Source organism: Dryas octopetala, chromosome 1, assembly GCF_963921425.1.
Source record: "Dryas octopetala chromosome 1, drDryOcto1.1, whole genome shotgun sequence".
Classification (NCBI taxonomy): Eukaryota; Viridiplantae; Streptophyta; class Magnoliopsida; order Rosales; family Rosaceae; genus Dryas; species Dryas octopetala.
In genome coordinates this window covers 7514847-7533451 of record NC_141366.1, presented here as the reverse complement: position 1 = coordinate 7533451, position 18605 = coordinate 7514847, and the positions used below count along the sequence as shown (strand labels likewise).

Below are 18605 nucleotides of genomic sequence, written 5' to 3'. Positions count from 1 at the left end.
ATTACACAAATTTATCTGGAAGACAACTTTTTTCAAACATATTTTAATCACCACCACGCTGGCCTTTAGCCAATAGCTTTTCCAAATTCGTAGCTCAGCGACCAGCACACACTCTCTCTCTTTCACTCTCTCACTGTATCACTTTTGTGCTTTTTTGGTGCATTTAGCGGACACTTCCAAGCCTGCTCTCAGCATCTCTGTCAAAATAATCAAACCCTAGAAATGCTTTACAGTTTCGGTTTCAGTTTTGCAACTCCCCAGATCTGAGACATTGTCCAGGTAAAACTCTCTCCCTCTCCCTCTGTTTTTTTTGTCTGTGTGTTTTTGAATTTTTCTTTTGAGTTCACACTGGTCAACAATTGTATAGCTTAGGTCGAATTGGGAGCTTGGGTTTTTGCTAATGAAGCTGCATTTTGTGCTAGATCCTAGTATGATCTTTCACTTTCAAGAACAGAGGTTTTGCTCCTAAAAGCTTCAATTTTTAGCTAGTTTTGGAGCTGTAAGTAGCTCCAACTTTTTGTTTTATAAATTGTCTTTTTTGTTTTGTCACTATGGAGGTTTAGTTGAATTACCCCTTAGCTGGTTGGTGAAAATTTGAGGTAACGAATGACTTTGAGCTTAGTTGAGTAAAGGGTGTAAATGCTCAATTTCTCTTCGCCTTTTTCTTTCCATTTTCCTATGCATTTTCTTGGAAACCAAATATGGAACGTTGAAAAATTTACTTCGTTATGTTGGCTATTGTTGGGTTGTAGGTGTTGGTTTTGAACACATTTCTGGTTAACCAAAATGGAGGACAATTTAGTGAAATCAGGCGAAGACCCAGATGAAAGGCCCCAAATTCCAGAGAAACAGGCCTCTGTTCGTTCATCAGAAGCTGCAAAGAAAGTTACCAAAACTGTGAAACCCGGTGCTGCAGTGACACCAAAGGTCTCGGCTCCAACTAATTCTCTTAGAAAGAAAGTAGACCCGAAAAGTGCTTTGGATTCTAGTTCCAGTGCGAACAAGTCAAGTGCAACTGGGTCTTTGCGAAGCTCGAACGCAGTTCCCGTGTTGAGGCGAAACAGCACTGGAGGTTTGCCTCAGAAGCCATCAGTGCCCTCCACAAGACAGCAAACCAATGCTACTACAATTGCAGGAAAAAGGACTGCAGACTCTGTAAGGCGGTCTCTCCCAGAACTTAGGAGGAGTTCATTGCCTTCAGTTGTTACAAAATCTTCTACTCGAACCAGTGTTGCAGAGGCTAGAAAGTCAGTTCCAGCATCACCATTGGATCGGAGTTTGAACAAATCAACTGGGCATGTGACAAAGTTGGTTCCAGCATCGCCATTGGACCGGAGTTTGAATAAATCAAGTGGTTCTCATGTGACTAAGCAAGAGACTGTCAGGAAGCCTTCTGTCAAGCCAGCATTGTCCGCTTCATCTTCATCTTCAAGAAGGGTGACATCTTCATTGGACAGTAGCGGTAGCAGTACAGCCAGGAAGATAGTCTCAAAGGTTTCTTCCTCATCAGCTCGATCACCTACAGTTACTAGTGGACTGAGATCTGGGTCTTTGTCTTCATCTCTGGATAGGAGTTCTAGTTTATCTGGACGTAGGAAAGCGGCAACTCCTGAGGGTCGGGATTCTCGGTTCATTGTCCTTCCACAGGTGGAAATCAAAGCCGGTGATGATTTGGTAAGCATCATAGCACAAATTGTTAACAATGTCCATGGCGGTATATGGGTTATATGTTTTTGATTGTAAGAAAACTGCTTGTGGCGTGCATATTGTTTTCTTTTACTTGTTATCTTTTAATTGACCTTGTAAGGCTTTGAAATGGTGTAAGACTGCAAGTACTGGTAGTCATCCCTTAATGTGTCTTTTGTTTTCTTCTTTTTTATTTTGTATTTTAAATTGATTGTGTACAGTAAGCTATTTCATTAGAAATGCATTGGCTAACATGGAGATGATCGATAAAAAGTTATGCACTGAATAGTTCTGCATGACTCTACATGCTATTTGTGCCTGCCATTCCTCTTCAATCTCACATGTGCTTGACTGGATACTTTATTTGATTTACATTCATTATCGTCATCATGCTTATTCTTTATTTTCATATGTCTATGCCATGGTTTTGGAGATGAGTACTTGTATAATATTATTATATCATAGATAATGGTCCTTCCATTCCATACTTATTACTTCCCCATATTACTTTTTATACCAGAGGTTGGATCTTAGGGGTCACAGAGTTCGCAGTCTCAAGGCTAGTGGGTTGAACTTGTCACCCAATTTAGAGGTAAACTGTTCTCGTATATATGATTAGCTGTCTATTGAAGCGAGTTTTGCCATCTACCATGCCTTGTCAAATTCTTTTTCCCCCCCAAACTTTTTTCTTTATATGTAATTATAGTTGTTCTTTTAAATGATACACCTATTTGGCAGTTTATTTATCTCAGAGACAATCTATTGTCCACGTTGGAGGGAGTTGAAATACTGACACGAGTAAAGGTTTGTTAATCAGATTTAAAGGTTTCTTTCCACATGTTCAAATTTTATACAATTTACTAAATTGCATAGTTGTTTAATTTTTACTATGCACACAATTAGCAATTTAGCATGTAAACCATGTTTTTAGGTTTACAAATTTATAGCTTGGTAATGATTGATAGTACTTTATTTCCAGGTTCTTGATCTGAGTTTCAATGATTTCAAAGGGCCTGGATTTGAACCTCTTGAAAATTGCAAAGTCTTACAGGTTTGTGTTTCTTATATATTCACCTTTCAGTTTCCATAAATCAAAGAATGCAGAGGTATCCATGTAATGGGGTTCTGAATTTATAACCTGTGCAGCAACTTTATCTTGCTGGAAATCAGATCACGTCGCTTGCAAGCCTCCCTCAGCTCCCTAATTTGGAGGTAAGGCTTCGTGAATAGTTTTCAGTTGCTGATGTGCTATGACAGTTTGCAATTTATAGTGACCTCCCAAATTGGCCCTAGTGGTAATAATTTATATTGCATGTATCTTTGGTTTATTTTTCCTTGCATAGTTTCTCTCAGTTGCCCAAAATAAATTGAAGTCTCTTACCATGGCAAGCCAACCTCGACTACAGGTTCGTTTGTTGTTTTAGTAGTATGCAACTTGTTGCTTCTTTCCCCTGCCTCCCAATGTTTGAATCAATTACTTATTATTTTCAATGATTTCAAACAGGTATTAGCTGCCAGCAAAAACAAAATTTCAACCCTAAAGGGTTTCCCATATTTACCGGTCCTTGAGGTTAGTTTCTACACATGTAAACTATTTCCCCCAAGTTTTCTTATGTTGGTCTTTATCTTTAGCACTGTAGCTGAACATGTGGCACACTTATTAATATCATAGACTTGCTGTGGTGAGTGTATTTTTGCATCCATTTATGACTTTAGTTTGGTCTGAATTTTCCCTTGTCTGGATCATGAATTGGAATTTTAGATTATGGGATAGAATGTTGGCTGGGCAATCATTTTGAATATCCTAACATTGTTTTATACAATTAAAATATGCAAGATGAAGCTGTAGAAGTCTAGTAGATATGGTAAATTGGCGTATGAATTTGCAACTGAGATGAAGCCTTAGATTCTGTTTACGGCCTTTGAATTTCAGGAATCAGGATTAGCTCATACATTTAATATAATTTCTGTTTGTGATAAACTTCTTTCAAATCTTCCAATATTTGGTGCTAAGATAATGATACATTGAAAGGTTGTTGTGATGTGTGGAAGTAATTCATCCCACCCAGGAACGTAAACTTACATGCTTGTAATTTATTGTTTTGTGCTACAGCATTTACGAGTGGAGGAGAATCCTATACTTAAAATGCCTCATTTAGAAGCAGCTTCCATTTTGCTTGTTGGTCCTACCCTAAAAAAGTTCAATGATAGAGGTATTTTGAAGTATGGCAGTGATTTCGTTTTGGCATCTTGATTGTGTTCCCCTGTTCTTGGTACTTATATGTCTTCTTCTTCTCCTCTCTCTCTCTCTCTCTCTCTCTCTCTCTCTCTCTCTCTCTCTATTTCTTTATACACACACACACACGAGCTTTTACTCTTTGTATGCTGCTTCCTGCTCTAATGTTTTCATATCACTATAGTGTGTTCTTACAAGTTAATTTGAAAATTCTGCCAGATCTTTCCCGAGAAGAGCTAGCAATTGCAAAGCGTTATCCTGCACACACGTCTTTGTGCATTAGAGATGGTTGGGAGTTTTGTCGTCCAGAGCATGCAGCAGGTGTGTAATTTGCTTTATTTCATTCTGTAGGCGGTTATGTTGCAAACTCAGTTCTAAGGGTTTGAATGGATAAGCTGTCTTGCATAATTGCTTTTGAATAGACAAGTTGCTTTGTATGCTATGCACACAAGTAGTGGATAAGGGGACTGCAGAAATCTGTTGATTTACCATGCATTATACTCAACTGCATTGTTAAAGTTATGAGTATCCAACCAAAACTATTGACAATGGGTGGAGAGGCCCAAGATATAATATATTTTGGTGCAAGGCTTGAAATGCTCGTTGTGAGATTTTATAACCTCAATACGCCCCCCTCATGTGTGGCCAAACAAAGCCAAACATGTGGATCAGTTATATTTGGTGGCGTGGAGCACGTGTGACCAAATTGGGCCTAACACATGAATGAATTGCTGACATATAAATTTCGTATGTACATGCCCAGGGATATGTACAATACACCTTAGGCTTATGAATATGAGGATAATTTTGCATTACACTTGAAACTTTTCTTTGTAATGTCTAAGTTATAAATGCGTGTCTCTTGTACAGACTCAACTTTTCGCTTTCTAGTTGAGCAATGGAAGGATCATTTGCCTCTGGGCTTCCTGGTCAAAGAGGCCCATGTTGATGAACCATTTGAAGAAGATGCTTGTCGCTGCCACTTCGCTTTTGTACAAGACAGCACTTTGGCTGTTGATCCACAATTAATCTTAAGATATCAGTGGTTTGTAGGAGAAAGAACACTGTCCAATTTCGCCATTATTCCTGATGCCACTGGAGAGGTAACTGAATCTTTCAGTATGTCAATGTTGAACTTTTGAGTGGCAATTGATTCTTCTTCCAATGTTACTTTGAGCTGATGATGCCTTTGTACCAGGTCTACTGGCCTAAGCATGAAGATATTGGTAAAATTTTGAAAGTGGAATGTACTGCAATATTAGGAGAAACGGAATACCCTTCTATTTTTGCTATATCTTCACCAGTTTCACCAGGTAAATTTTCTCATCTTTTTCATTGGAAATAAATAGCTGAATATAAAGATTCCTGCTGTTCTATCCAGCATATAAGCCTTAAACCTTCTCATGTGTTAGCTGGAGAATACTGTGGAATTTGTATTTGTAGATTCACTTATCTGCATAAAAGCAGAAAATTGTGCATCTCTTGCTAGAAGATAATGTCATTTAACAATGAGGATAAATTATAAATATTTTTGTTGTTATGCAGTCTACCGGACATGGTTCATAAATGAATCATTGGGGATTGCATCTATAATTTCTTAAAACTGATGTAAAATGTTGTAAATGAATCATTATCAATATTAGATTTTAGACTTGACTGTCGGTGGACTCCTAGTCCTCTGTAATGTTTGCCTGTACTTATTCTCAATTTCAATGAACTTCCATGTTTCTCATAAAAATATATATAAGATTGACTATATAATGTGTTGTCTTATTTTTCATCAGGGTATTTCTGGGCCTTCATTTTAGTGTAGAGTGGATATGATGTAATACACAAAACCAATGTACTAATTTGCAAATATATTTCTATGTAAAAAGTTTTATCTTGAAGCATGCCTTGCTTATTAAGATAGTTTTTATATGGTTTAAGGAACTGTCTTCATGTGACCAATTTATCTTACTTTATGTCTTGCAAAGGAAGTGGAATTCCCAAGGTTGTGAATCTTGATGTTCGTGGGGATCTGGTAGAGGGAAATATTATCAGAGGCCATGCAGAGATTGCGTGGTGTGGCGGCACTCCAGGGAAAGGTGTTTCTAGGTGAGACCACCTATTTAAATGGTTTTGTACATGTACATGTATGAATAGACAATCGTGGATATTTTTAGGTTGATATACATTGTTGGCCAATTCCTAATAGCTTAAGATTTTGGGTATGGTGATAGTCTAACACTATGGTATTAGAGCTCTAGTTTCAAGAGGTATTGGGTTCAGACCTCTCATCCTCCATTCCCCAATTATTTGTTAAATATTTATAGTGCAGGATGGGGTTGCACACATATGTTCTGTTTGTCTTTCCACTTGAGGCTGCACATAGGGGGAGGTGCTATCTTGAGTTGCATTGCTGGTCCATTCCCTAATTGCTTAAGCTTTTGGGGAACAAATCATAGTCCAATAGATATGTATATAGGTTATGCACATGCATTTATTTCTTATAAATTTATGCTTGTCTGCACATTTGTATGTACTGTACCAGATATATGTACACATATGCATTATGTTTTTTTCCTCTTGCCACAAGAAAATAATATAATCACATGTATCTTTCCTATTTTTCAGTTGGTTGAGGAGAAAATGGAACAGCAGTCCTGTGGTTATTTCTGGAGCTGAAGATGAGGAGTATAGATTGACCATTGATGATATTGATTCAAGTTTGGTGTTTATGTACACACCAGTGACAGAAGAAGGTGCCAAAGGAGAACCTCATTATAAATACACCGATTTTGTAAAATCAGGTATGTAAGTGATAAAACTTTTGTGAAGATTTTCTCGGTCACTTTTCCAGTATGCTTATGTCAATATATGATTTATAAAAAAATGTCAATATGAAAATTATGGTTGCCTTGCTTAGTTTGTTTCTCTTATGCTAGATGTCTACAATTCGGTCAATATACCATTGCAAATTCTGTCTTGTGTATTTAGATGCTCATGCTGGGAACTTTCTTTATTCACCTTATGCAATAAATCCTCACTTGTCTTACTGTTCCTTCTGTATGACTTATGGAACCTTTCCTTGCAACTACAGTAATTGAATAAGAGCCCTTGCTTCAGTTAGAACTAACAAAAAATCAGCACCTCTCAACCATACATGTGAAAAGGACCACTTTTACATTGTTGTGAAGGATAACAATAAGATATGTTACTGCTTATGCATTTGTGCCTTTTTTTTTTTTTTTTGTTAATTTATTTCATTTTAAACACAAACATGGAATTTATATCAATTTGTTTTTCCATCCTGTATTTTGGATTTAGTGTTGGAGCTGCTGTGGCTTAAATCTTTATCTGGTATATATTTGTTAAAATCTCCAGTGCAGGTTTTTAATTTTGTTCAAGTTTTAATTAGACCATCTTGTAGCTAAACAGTAGCATTGTTTCCCATCAGTTTTTATAGATTCATTGAGGCAGTTTCTCCCTTATTTTTTCACTGTATTTCCTGTTAGCCCCAAAAGATTATGGTTAGGGATATTAATTATTCATGTTTCATGGTGGCAGCCCCTCCATCAGTCAGTAATGTTCGAATTGTTGGAGATGTTGTTGAAGGCATTACCATCAATGGAGTTGGTGATTACTTTGGAGGAAGAGAGGGCCCCAGCAAGTTTGAATGGTTATGTGAACATAGGGACACTGGGTTAGTATACTCATATGTTGTCATGCTTCAACAGAAGACAAATATGCTTTCCTAGTTAGTTTTTTGTGTGTTCATTTTTCAATGATGAAGTTCATCATAATTCTGTTCACCAAAAAAAAAAAGTTCATCATAAATTTTGTTCCCTAGATCCTTTTTCAGTTTTGACCTCTTTTTTTCTTTTGTCCCCCTACTTTTCTCTCTGTTGAGATTTGTATGTCTACTCTACAATGTACACTTATTTTGCATACCTTCCCCTTCTTTTCTTTAATGGCTTTCCTTGACAGAGACTTTGTTTTGGTATCAACTGGTACATCTGTGTATACCTTGACCGAGGAGGATGTTGGGCATCGCTTGGCTTTTGTGTATATACCTATCAATTTTGAAGGTTGACCATTGGCCTTCTCTGTAGGAACGTTTCAATATATACCCATAGTATGGCTTACTCATAAACTGTCATGTGACATTGTGGTTGGTGCTTCTTTCTTTAGGGCAAGAAGGGGAATCTGTTTCAATACTGTCCGATGTGGTGAAGCAAGGTATCTTGAATAATGTCAACAATCTTGAAGCTAAATTTGGTCTATGTTCTTAAAAATAAATCAAGCGTGCTTGAAATTGATGAATGCACTGCCATTTTCTCTGTGGAAGTCTTCCGGCTGTTTATTGTTGTAGATTGCTGTTATGCTGTTGCATGCTGTGACTAACTTCCTCTTGTTTTCATATTTTTCTCTTTTCCCAAATTCCAGCACCTCCAAAGGTAATAAATCTGAAGATAATTGGTGATCTAAGGGAGAATAATAAGGTTACTGCAACTGGTGTTGTCACTGGAGGAACTGAAGGGTCTAGCAGAGTACAGTGGTTTAAAACAAGTTCTTCAACTTTGGATGGTGAGAAAGGCCTTGAAGCGTTGAGTACATCCAAGATTGCCAAGGTGCGTGATCCTATATTCTTTGAACAGATTCAATAATCCTGAAATTGAAGGGCTTTTATATTTACACTTTCATATTCGATGCAAATTATCCATTGTTGGTACCTTTGTTTAGGCGTTCCGCATACCTTTAGGAGCTGTTGGCTATTATATTGTAGCAAAATTTACTCCTATGGCTCAAGACGGTGAATCTGGTGAATCAGCATATGTGATATCAGATAGAGCAGTTGAGAGTAAGTATATCTTCTTTATGCAGTGTGTGTGCTTAAAATGTCAGCAAATATACTGAAATATTGCCCGATATTTAGGCATTTTTGCACCATCTGTGGTGTTTTGCCAAACTTTGGTATTTTATTGTCTTGGTGTAAACTGACCTCAGTTTCCCCAAATTTTTTTGATATTTTCACTGAAATTTTGGTGGAATATCGATATTCATTTTTAAGACGTTTTAAATCCATCTGCTGAAACCAATGGCTAGATTTTTTTCAGCTGCATTTTTGCTATTGAACGTGGTTGAGTATCACTTAACTCTCATCTTGTTTCTCGCAGCTCTGCCTCCAAGCCTAAATTTTTTATCTATTACTGGTGATTACACTGAAGGTGGAATATTGACGGCATCCTATGGTTACATTGGTGGTCATGAGGGAAAAAGTATCTATAGCTGGTATCTTCATGAGGTACATTCACTTTTCTCAAATTTTTTCAAAAAATGTAGTTATTGATCTACGATATTGGAGGCCTAATACCTATCATACATATTGTGTACTGATTTATCTACCCAGAAAGGAGAGAAAGTTTAACAGTGAATCATTTCTTTGATCATATAATTTCTCTCTTTTATAATAGTTCCTGTTGCCTATTAGGAGAAATGTCCATGTGTGGTCCACCCTTTTTTTAGTGCTGAGTAGGGTGCTTGGTGATATGTAGAGGACATATGCTTATAGTTGCTTGTTTTCCTGGGAATCAACAGGTTGAAACTGACTCCGGATCTCTAATACCTGAGGTCGCAGGGCTTCTTCAGTATCGTATTACCAAAGATGCAATTGGTAAATTCGTATCATTCCAGTGTACCCCAGTGCGTGATGATGGGATTGTGGGCGAGCCAAGAACGTGCATGGGCCAGGAACGTGTTCGCCCAGGTAATTTTGTTCTCTCATTTGTTCCTATTACATTATATGTTTTTCTTTAATATTTATGGTGGTGATTATTGGTTGTGTTTACTCTTGTACAATGTGCATTGATTTTCTGTTGTACATTGTTGTACGTTGTCAGTACAAACTATAGTGGATAGTTTACTTGCTTATATGCGTATTTTGTGTTCAAGTCGTTCTTATGATGTGTGCTACTTGATAATTAGGGAGCCCTAGATTGCTTTCTCTACAAATCGTTGGGAATGCCATTGAAGGAACTACGCTTAGTGTCGACAAAAAATATTGGGGAGGTGAAGAGGGAGATTCAGTTTTCTACTGGTTTCGGGTAATTTCATTTAACTCTGCGGTTAGTAAGCTATATTCTGTTCTCATTTTGCAAAATGCTGGTTGGCTAAACAGAACCTTGTACATGAACATGCCTCGTAGACTGTTTGTAATTCAAAATTTTCCATTATCAGAAAGTTAAAGTTCCTTGAAAAACCACTTCATCTATGAGTTTGTTTGCATTGATTGCTTTTCTTAAAGCTATAGCAAATTGTCAACTGGTACAACATTTGATTAGAGAAATGTCGTGTATTTGCAGACTACTTCAGAGGGAACACAAAATGAAATTAGGGGTGCAACCACCGCTTCATACATGCTCTCAGTTGATGACATTGGCTTCTTTATTTCAGTTTCGTGTGAACCTGTCAGGAGTGACTGGGCTCGTGGTCCTACTGTTCTATCCGAACAAATTGGACCTATAATACCTGGTAAGGAGTTAATTTATTGTTATCAAATGATAAAATTACAAAGCAGTGGACAAGATGTCCACTTCAGGGTTTTAACAAAACGTTAATACATGAACAAATCTATCATTAAGAGTAATCTTGACTCTTAATGTTGGGATGTCAAGGTCTAATGAAGGTCTGTAATTTCTTTTTTTCCCATTTCCCACTTTGTTTTGCATACTGGGTTGTCACTTGTCAGTAATAATCTAGTCATATAAGTTTTTTAGGCATGCGATTGTGCTGATAAATACCTATTCATCTTTCCTGAAAAATAAGATTAAGAAATAGGTATGATGATTATTATGAATTTGAATTTGCAATGCAGGCCCCCCAACTTGTCAGTCTTTGGAGTTTCTTGGTTCAATGATAGAAGGACAACGCTTGAGTTTCATTGCTTCTTACAGTGGAGGGTGAGACTGATTCTTATTCTTATTTTCTTTTCTTTTTCTGATAAACCTGGAACTTTACTTTTGTGGCTGTTCCCTCAATAAAGGTCATTGTTTGTTATTCAGGGATAAAGGAAATTGCTCCTATGAATGGTTTAGAGTGAAAAGTAATGGTGTCAAGGAGAAATTGAGTGCTCAGGGTGAGTTTTATAGAGTTATTAGATGAGACATATTTGCACATCCATATGAAACTACAAATTTAAATGGTACTTTTCTCTTGGCAGATTTTCTGGATTTGACTCTTGAAGATGTGGGAAGATGCATTGAACTTGTTTACACTCCTATGCGCAAAGATGGGATGAGAGGAAATCCTAAGAACATCCAATCCGATGTGATTGCTCCTGGTAATTTAATTTGTTTTGAAGAATTATGCAGATTCTCATGTAGTGAGGATGATCAATTTGTTTGCCTCAAAACATCTTTTACTGTATTTATTGTTTGGGCTCAATTCAGTCTAGCTAACTGAGTTCCATTGCAACACAAAAATATATATTTTTTCATTTATTTCTTCATTTCCAATCTCTATCATACTGTTTCCATTATCCATTTCATTTTTTTTAATCATCATTTTACAAAAGAATTTGATGCTTATTTATACATGGCCAATTCATTTTATTGCTTCTTGCAACAGCGGATCCCGTAGGACTGGAGCTTGTCATTCCTGATTGTTGTGAGGATGAGGATGTAGTCCCACAAAAAACATATTTTGGTGGAGAGGAAGGTGTTGGAGAATATATTTGGTACAGAACAAAGAATAAGCTGCATGGATCTGCATTGCTGGATATATCTAATGCATGTGAAGATGTCGTTATATGTGGTAAAACACTGTAAGTTCTGATATCGGGAGGTGGTTTCTAATGTTTCAAAATCTGTTTTTCCATTTTTGAAATGGATGTTCAAATGGTTTGTAAATGTGGCAGAACATATACACCAGCACTTGAAGATGTGGGGGATTATTTGGCCTTATATTGGCTGCCCACTCGTTCTGATGGCAAATGTGGAAAGGCACTAGTTACAATTTGCAACTCTCCAGTTGCACCAGGTACAACTTAAGTTCTAAATTATTATTGTCATACTCATAAGTTCATTTTCTTTGGTTGTCATTAATACGAGGACATATCATTAAAACTGTCCTGTCTTTCTAATTTGCAATTGTATGCACTCTTCCATACAAATCATCTGGTGTTGGTTTATTTTCAATTTTTTATTTTTAAGGAAGTTAGAAGGTTGAGCAGCTGTTTCAATTCAGTTTAGCTGACACTGCCTTTATAGTTAATTGATCAGTTCCATGTAATGCATGCTCTGTATATGCTATCTATACTGTAGACCTCTGGCCTAGGTCATACATACGAAGGCATTCATAATATCCATTCTTTTTTTCCTTTAAAAGAAATATATCCATTTCTTTTGGATCTTGTTCTTTGACATGTGTAGCGAATTAATGTTGCAGCTCTTCCTGTGGTTTCCAATGTTCGTGTGAAGGAGTTGTCTTTGAGTGTTTATTCTGGAGAAGGACAGTATTTTGGTGGATATGAAGGATCAAGCCTGTTTAGCTGGTATCGAGAAACTAATGAAGGAACTATCATTCTTATTAATGGGGCCAACTCTAGAACTTATGAAGTCACTGATGCCGACTACAACTGCCGTTTATTGTTTGGGTAAAGGTTCTGTCTTGCATTTTCTGCAGTCATGCCAAGTAGTGTTTTCTTATTTTTTGGCTGGGGGAGTAGATAGGGGGCCAAGCAAAATACGTCTATTGAAGAAATTGTATGGAATGTTAAATCCATGCAGCTTACATGAACCATAGAAAATTTTACTTTGGGGTTAAATCTGCCACATTTTGATATATTACATGATCTTACTTGGGGCTAAATCCACCAAATTTTGAACACTACCCGTAAAGCTCTTTACAATTACATGGGTGTCATAATCATTTGTCGACTATTGACATATACTGTAACATAAGCAGGATTTATCTTTTGGGTTTTTAAATTTCCTACGTTTAACATCTGTGTGTCCAATCCAGTCCTTGTGAACCCAATAATTGCTTTCTTGTTAGTTATATGTACATTGTACAGCATGAGGAGTTTTGTGGATGAATATGTAAAAATTTATCTCTCCTAACAAATTTTTTCATATGCATGTCATAGATACACACCAGTTCGTTCAGACTCAGTGGTTGGTGAACTGAGGTTGTCTGAGCCGACTGACATTATTCTACCAGGTAAAAGTCCCATTTGATAATACCAATACTTCTGATCCTTGATATATTGCACTTTCTCATTCAACTTCATGGACTTGCAATGTTTTTGGTCTGGTCTCATGTACTTGAAAGGAAGAATAAATTTGTAATATGGTTTGTTATTTATCTTATATAGAGAATCTTAAAAATCATTTTAAATTTTAATTTGAATATGGCATTGCCCTCCAGAGTTTCCAAGATTAGAGATGCTTGCTCTCACTGGGAAGGCAATCGAAGGTGATGTTCTCACAGTTGTTGAAGTAATCCCAGAGACTGAGACTCAACAGGTTGTTTGGACCAAGTACAAGAAAGATGTCAGATATCAATGGTATGGAGTTATATTTTAGGAATATGCGGCATGATTGCATTCAAATGTCTTTGCACAACTACCACTTTTAGGTGCTCAATATTTCATTTCTGTTCAGTTGTAAGAAAAAATTTCAGGTATTTCTGGTTATTATTCTGAAGGAAAATACATCTTATAAAACTTAAACATGATGACAAATTACAATGACATCAATTTTGACCTTTTTGGCCTTCCACTGGTTCCTTGATTCTTTGTTTGAGACACCCATCCCTGAACCTGTTGCTTTGTTAGGACTTGTCTTAAATGGAAATTCAGTTTTTACAATGATTGGGTCCTAGTGTTATGTAACATTTTTTTTTTTGATAACCAGATGGCTAGTTTTGAATATATTGATTTGCAAGTGGCATGCAGCTTTGTTTTCTCATGTAGAATTGCTAATGCCATTTAACTTGTAATCTGAAGATACGTTTTCCAGACCAAAAAAATCTGAAGATACGTTCAATTTATTGGAATTTTCTTAATTGTTCATTTTGTTCATTATATGACATGGAAGGATGCTGCAGGTTCTTTTCTTCAGAAGTGGGAGATAAAAAAACCTTTGAACCATTACCCGCACAGCGGTCTTGCTCCTACAAGATGCGACTAGAGGATGTTGGACGCTGTCTAAAATGTGAATGCATTGTGACTGATGTGTTTGGAAGGTCAACTGAGCCTTCATATGCTGAAACTGGACCTATATCTCCAGGTATTTCCTTTCCAACTTTCCAAGTAGTCACTTGTCTCAAGGACTACTCTCTTACTTTTAAACTTAGTTATGCTTCTTTCATCCATTAGGCCTCAGGTGTTGGGGATGTTTGGTCTAGATGCTTCAGATGAAAGAATGCTGTTTGGAAATTTATTTCTTAAAAAAAAAAAAATATATTGTTTCACCATTTCTTATAGATGATTTAGAGTCTCAGTGATTTTCCTGGGTTCCTAATTCATATAAACTGGATATTCTGTAAGAAAGCTTGCAAACCAATCTATTGATGAATTGAATACGAAGGGTGTGGACTCCATATTATTGCTTCTAACCATATTCACTTTCCTAATGACTGGCTGTAATAATGTTGTTATTCCCTGTATTAGGAATCCCCATTCCTCCCATATTTCCCCCTAATTTTTCTTTTAAATTATATATATATATTTTTTATCTGCAGGGATTCCTAGAATCGATAAGCTGGAGATTGAAGGGAGGGGTTTTCACACCAACTTATACGCTGTACGTGGCATTTATAGTGGAGGGAAGGAAGGCAAAAGTAGAATTCAGTGGCTCAGATCAATGGTTGGAAGTCCTGATCTTATCTCTATACCAGGTATAGTTAAGTCATGGAGTATAGATAGCACCTCCATTGTCTGAAATATTACCATCAACTATATATTAAGAGTGCTGCTATTTGCACACCCTGTTTTTTCTTTTTGCACACCCTTTTATAAATAAAAAAAATCAAAACTCAAAGGAAAAGACACACTTACCCCTCACCCAGCACACCCTAACTCCATTTTTTCTCTTCTGCACACCCCATCAACAGACAAAAAAAAAAACACACACACCCCCTTCATCTCCCTCACCCGACCACACCCACCGGCCACCCACGCAGCACCCACCTCCTCCCTCCCCTCCACCAAGCCCAGCCCCGTCGCACCCTCCCTCCAGCCCCGACCCAGCCCACCTCCTTCCCATCCATGCACCCAACCCGACCTCCTCCCTCCCCTCCCCCAAGCCCCAGCCCGACCACCTCCTTCCCCTCCACCCAGCCCGACTTCCTCCCTCCCCTCCACCCAGCCCCGGCCCCATCACATCCCCTCCCACCCAACCCCGTCGCACCCTCCCTCTAGCCTCGACCCACCCGGCCCACCTCCCTCTAGGTTCGGCGGATGTATGCCGAATGGTTTGTGGGTGTTCGGCGGGTGGCTGCCGAATGGTTTGTAGGTGTTCGGCGGGTGGCTGTCGAATGGTTTGTGGGTGTTCGGTGGGTGGCTGCCGAAGGAAACTCAAATTTTCGGCAAACCAGTGCCGAACAAAGGAGAAAGCAGAGAGAGAAAAGGGAAGGTGGAGGGGAAGGTGGTGGGCTGGGTCGGGGCTGGAGGGAGGGTGCGACGGGGCTGGGGCTTGGTGGAGGGGAGGGAGGAGGTCGGGCTGGGTGCATGGAGGGGAAGGAGGTGGGCTGGGTCGGGGCTGGAGGGAGGGTGCGACGGGGCTGGGGCTTGGTGGAGGGGAGGGAGGAGGTCGGGCTGGGTGCATGGAGGGGAAGGAGGTGGGCTGGGTCGGGGTTGGAGGGAGGGTGCGACGGGGCTGGGCTTGGTGGAGGGGAGGGAGGAGGTGGGTGCTGCGTGGGTGGCCGGTGGGTGTGGTCGGGTGAGGGAGATGAAGGGGGTGTGTGTGTTTTTTTTTTTGTCTGTTGATGGGGTGTGCAGAAGAGAAAAAATGGAGTTAGGGTGTGTTGGGTGAGGGGTAAGTGTGTCTTTTCTTTTGAGTTTTGATTTTTTTTTTACAAAAGGGTGTGCAAATAGCAGCACTCTATATTAAAAGATCCTGTACTGTTTATATCCCTGGCTATTTGCAAATAATTTATGCATCTTGTCCTGAGAGTTCCAAGGAGGCTTTGTAACTTACAATAGATCTATAGCAACTGAGTCTAAAAACTTATAATATTACTGAATTTCTTACCCGAGTATTACTGCTATCCAATTCATTTTCCTTTCAACATTTTGTACAGTTTATTGTATTTCTTTGTGATGGTAAATAGGCTGGCTAATGGTTCAATTTTGTGAACAATATTATTAGATGATTAATTTTCCATTGTGCAATATTTAAATGGACAATTTTACTTGCAGGGGAGGTAGGGAGAATGTATGAATCAAATGTTGACGACGTAGGGTACAGGCTCGTTGCCATTTACACTCCTGTAAGAGAGGATGGAGTGGAGGGGCAACCTGTTTCTGCATCGACAGAGCCAATTGCAGTCGGTAATTTAGAATCCCATCTCTTATTGGTTTTAAGTGTAATCTTTTTGTATGTATGTTGTTATCCGTGATTATTTTTTTCTTGTTCTGCTTTTATCTCTTGCATTTCTGTAGGCTGATACTTCTACCAATTCTAGTCTGAGAAAGTTGGTACAAAAATATATGTTCAAATCTATAATACACCGTTTCATAAAATTTTCATTGGTTTACGTGCAGAGCCTGATGTTCTTAAAGAAGTGAAGCAGAAGCTTGATCTTGGATCTGTGAAATTTGAGGTATGGCGATCATTAAACTGTTATATTGTCTTTGATGTGGTATATTCTAACTACTTTTTACTAAAATTAAGCAAATTCACATCTTTGTAAACCATTTCTAACCATTTTTAACATTTGGTATAGGCATTGTGTGACAAGGACCAATCTCTGAAAAAGGTTGTCATTTGCAATTCTCTTTCTACATTTGTAATTAATGTGTTCACTGCTAAAAAAGCTTGGAAATTTAGTTGTTTGACTAATTTTATCATTATTCTCATTGCAGGCTCCTGCCGTGGGAAGTCTTGAGAGAAGAATCCTTGAAGTCAATAGAAAAAGAGTCAAGGTTATAAAGCCTGGTTCCAAGACTTCTTTTCCAACTACCGAGATTCGTGGAAGCTATGCACCTCCCTTTCATGTAAGTTGTTTGTGTTACTATACATGCCCCTAATCCAATTTGCTTTGCCAATTGTTTGATGCTCTTAACGATGAACACATCTGAGAAATTTGAAATTTAGCACAGGGCTGATTATTGTAGTTCTAAGCCTTCAATCCCAATCATATGAGGATTTGAAATTTGGCATAGAGCTGATCTTTTATCTAGAATCTGATACATTGTTTTTTTTTCTTTTTTCTTCAGACAAGTTATAGATTGTTTTATTATTTCGACTGTATTGTGGAATCTAGGAGCATGTATTGGCAATATTGCTATTATAGTGAGGGTGGGCAGAAAATTGTTAATTCTCAAATTTTACTTAGATATTGTCCCCTACCTAAATTTTGGCCAAATGGTTGGGTTTGTGGAGGGACTAAATATGTCTATTAGTCCTTTCTTTTCCCGTTTGTTTGCCTTCCTGCTTTGAATTGTATTCCTTCTTGTTTTCCTTGCAGGTGGAGCTGTTTCGAAATGACCAACATCGTCTCAGAATTGTAGTTGACAGCGAGAATGAGGTAGACTTAATGGTGCAGACCAGGCACCTTCGAGATATTATTGTGCTTGTGATCAGAGGCCTTGCTCAGCGATTCAATAGTACATCCCTCAATACTCTCCTCAAAATAGACACATAGTATGTTATGTGAACCTGTACCAATATGAAAATATCAATCTCATCGTTTTTTACTTTCTAGTGAGCCGGTAATCACATCTCTCTCTCTCTCCCCCCATTTTTCTTTTTCCATCATTTAATTACATGGTTACTATTGCTGTGTGTTAATATGTCACCAAAAAAAAAAAAAAGATGTGCAGTGGTCAAGGGGTTACAACTTACAAGTGTCACAACTCACAATTATTGTATATTATTTCATTGAGGATAATGTTGACAGTATTTCGCTCAAAAAAAAAAAATAATGACAGAATTATTAGGTTTATTGCAGAAACTGCCCAATTATTTCTCTCATTGTTTTGCTTGCATTTTGATTCTCGCATAACTAAATGCTGGCCAGCTTTTAACTTTGGGAACTTAAAACTCAAAAACTTTTCGTGACCAATACGTCAATTATGCATTAACAAGAAAAAATTCAACTTAAATCTATCTTCTATTCCATTGACCAAAAAAAAAAAATCTTTCTATTCCTCTAATACCAGTTGAGCTACGAGTCTACGACTAATAGAAGAGAAAAAAGTATTATGAAATCCAGTTGAGCCAAGGCTCATGGACCAAAATAAAGTATTTCATTACGGCTATCCAGTGAAATGGCATTTGCCTAGAAGTGTCTAATGTATTATTCTACGTGAAGTGACATGGGATTGGATGGTTAAGGGGTGAATACATTTTTTTTTGTTGGTATTTTAGTTTCAATGGCAAAAGAATCTATTCACGACAAGAATTTGATTCTTGTAGTTCAAGAATTGAAAAAAAAAAAAAAAAAGTTTTGGTTTAATGTTACCTATCATCACTTT

At 37.8% G+C, this 18605-nt stretch overlaps 1 protein-coding gene across 4 annotated transcripts; it reads left to right on the top strand.

Annotated features, from left to right (window-relative positions):
• The first annotated feature begins 67 nt into the window (after positions 1-67).
• Positions 68-18133, top strand: AIR9 (Outer arm dynein light chain 1 protein). Of its 4 annotated transcripts, none has more exons than XM_086244600.1 (39): positions 68-279; positions 373-456; positions 753-1674; positions 2207-2278; positions 2425-2490; positions 2666-2737; positions 2833-2898; positions 3030-3092; positions 3191-3256; positions 3800-3899; positions 4142-4243; positions 4793-5025; positions 5121-5235; positions 5899-6019; positions 6539-6714; positions 7472-7607; positions 7892-7992; positions 8096-8143; positions 8351-8535; positions 8648-8765; positions 9082-9209; positions 9503-9671; positions 9890-10008; positions 10267-10435; positions 10779-10863; positions 10966-11039; positions 11124-11243; positions 11531-11726; positions 11820-11941; positions 12350-12557; positions 13050-13123; positions 13331-13469; positions 14012-14193; positions 14648-14803; positions 16326-16457; positions 16671-16729; positions 16853-16885; positions 16992-17123; positions 17597-18133. In XM_086244600.1, the coding sequence occupies exons 3-39, from the start codon at positions 787-789 to the stop codon at positions 17771-17773; spliced, it is 5202 nt and encodes a 1733-aa protein (XP_086100726.1). In that variant the 5' UTR covers positions 68-279; positions 373-456; positions 753-786; the 3' UTR covers positions 17774-18133. The 4 variants fall into 4 exon arrangements, with proteins under 4 accessions (XP_086100726.1, XP_086100717.1, XP_086100709.1 ...); XM_086244591.1 differs by having other exon boundaries at positions 373-499; XM_086244583.1 differs by lacking the exon at positions 373-456.
• Positions 18134-18605: the final 472 nt, after the last annotated feature.

Excerpts from the sequence above, each read along its gene's own strand:
- AIR9 (XM_086244583.1), top strand. The coding sequence starts at position 787 with ATGGAGGACAATTTAGTGAAATCAGGCGAAGACCCAGATGAAAGGCCC. Across the intron at positions 4,244-4,792 it reads TCGTCCAGAGCATGCAGCAG|ACTCAACTTTTCGCTTTCTA; the intron begins GTGTGTAATTTG and ends TCTCTTGTACAG. Across the intron at positions 8,766-9,081 it reads ATCAGATAGAGCAGTTGAGA|CTCTGCCTCCAAGCCTAAAT; the intron begins GTAAGTATATCT and ends TGTTTCTCGCAG.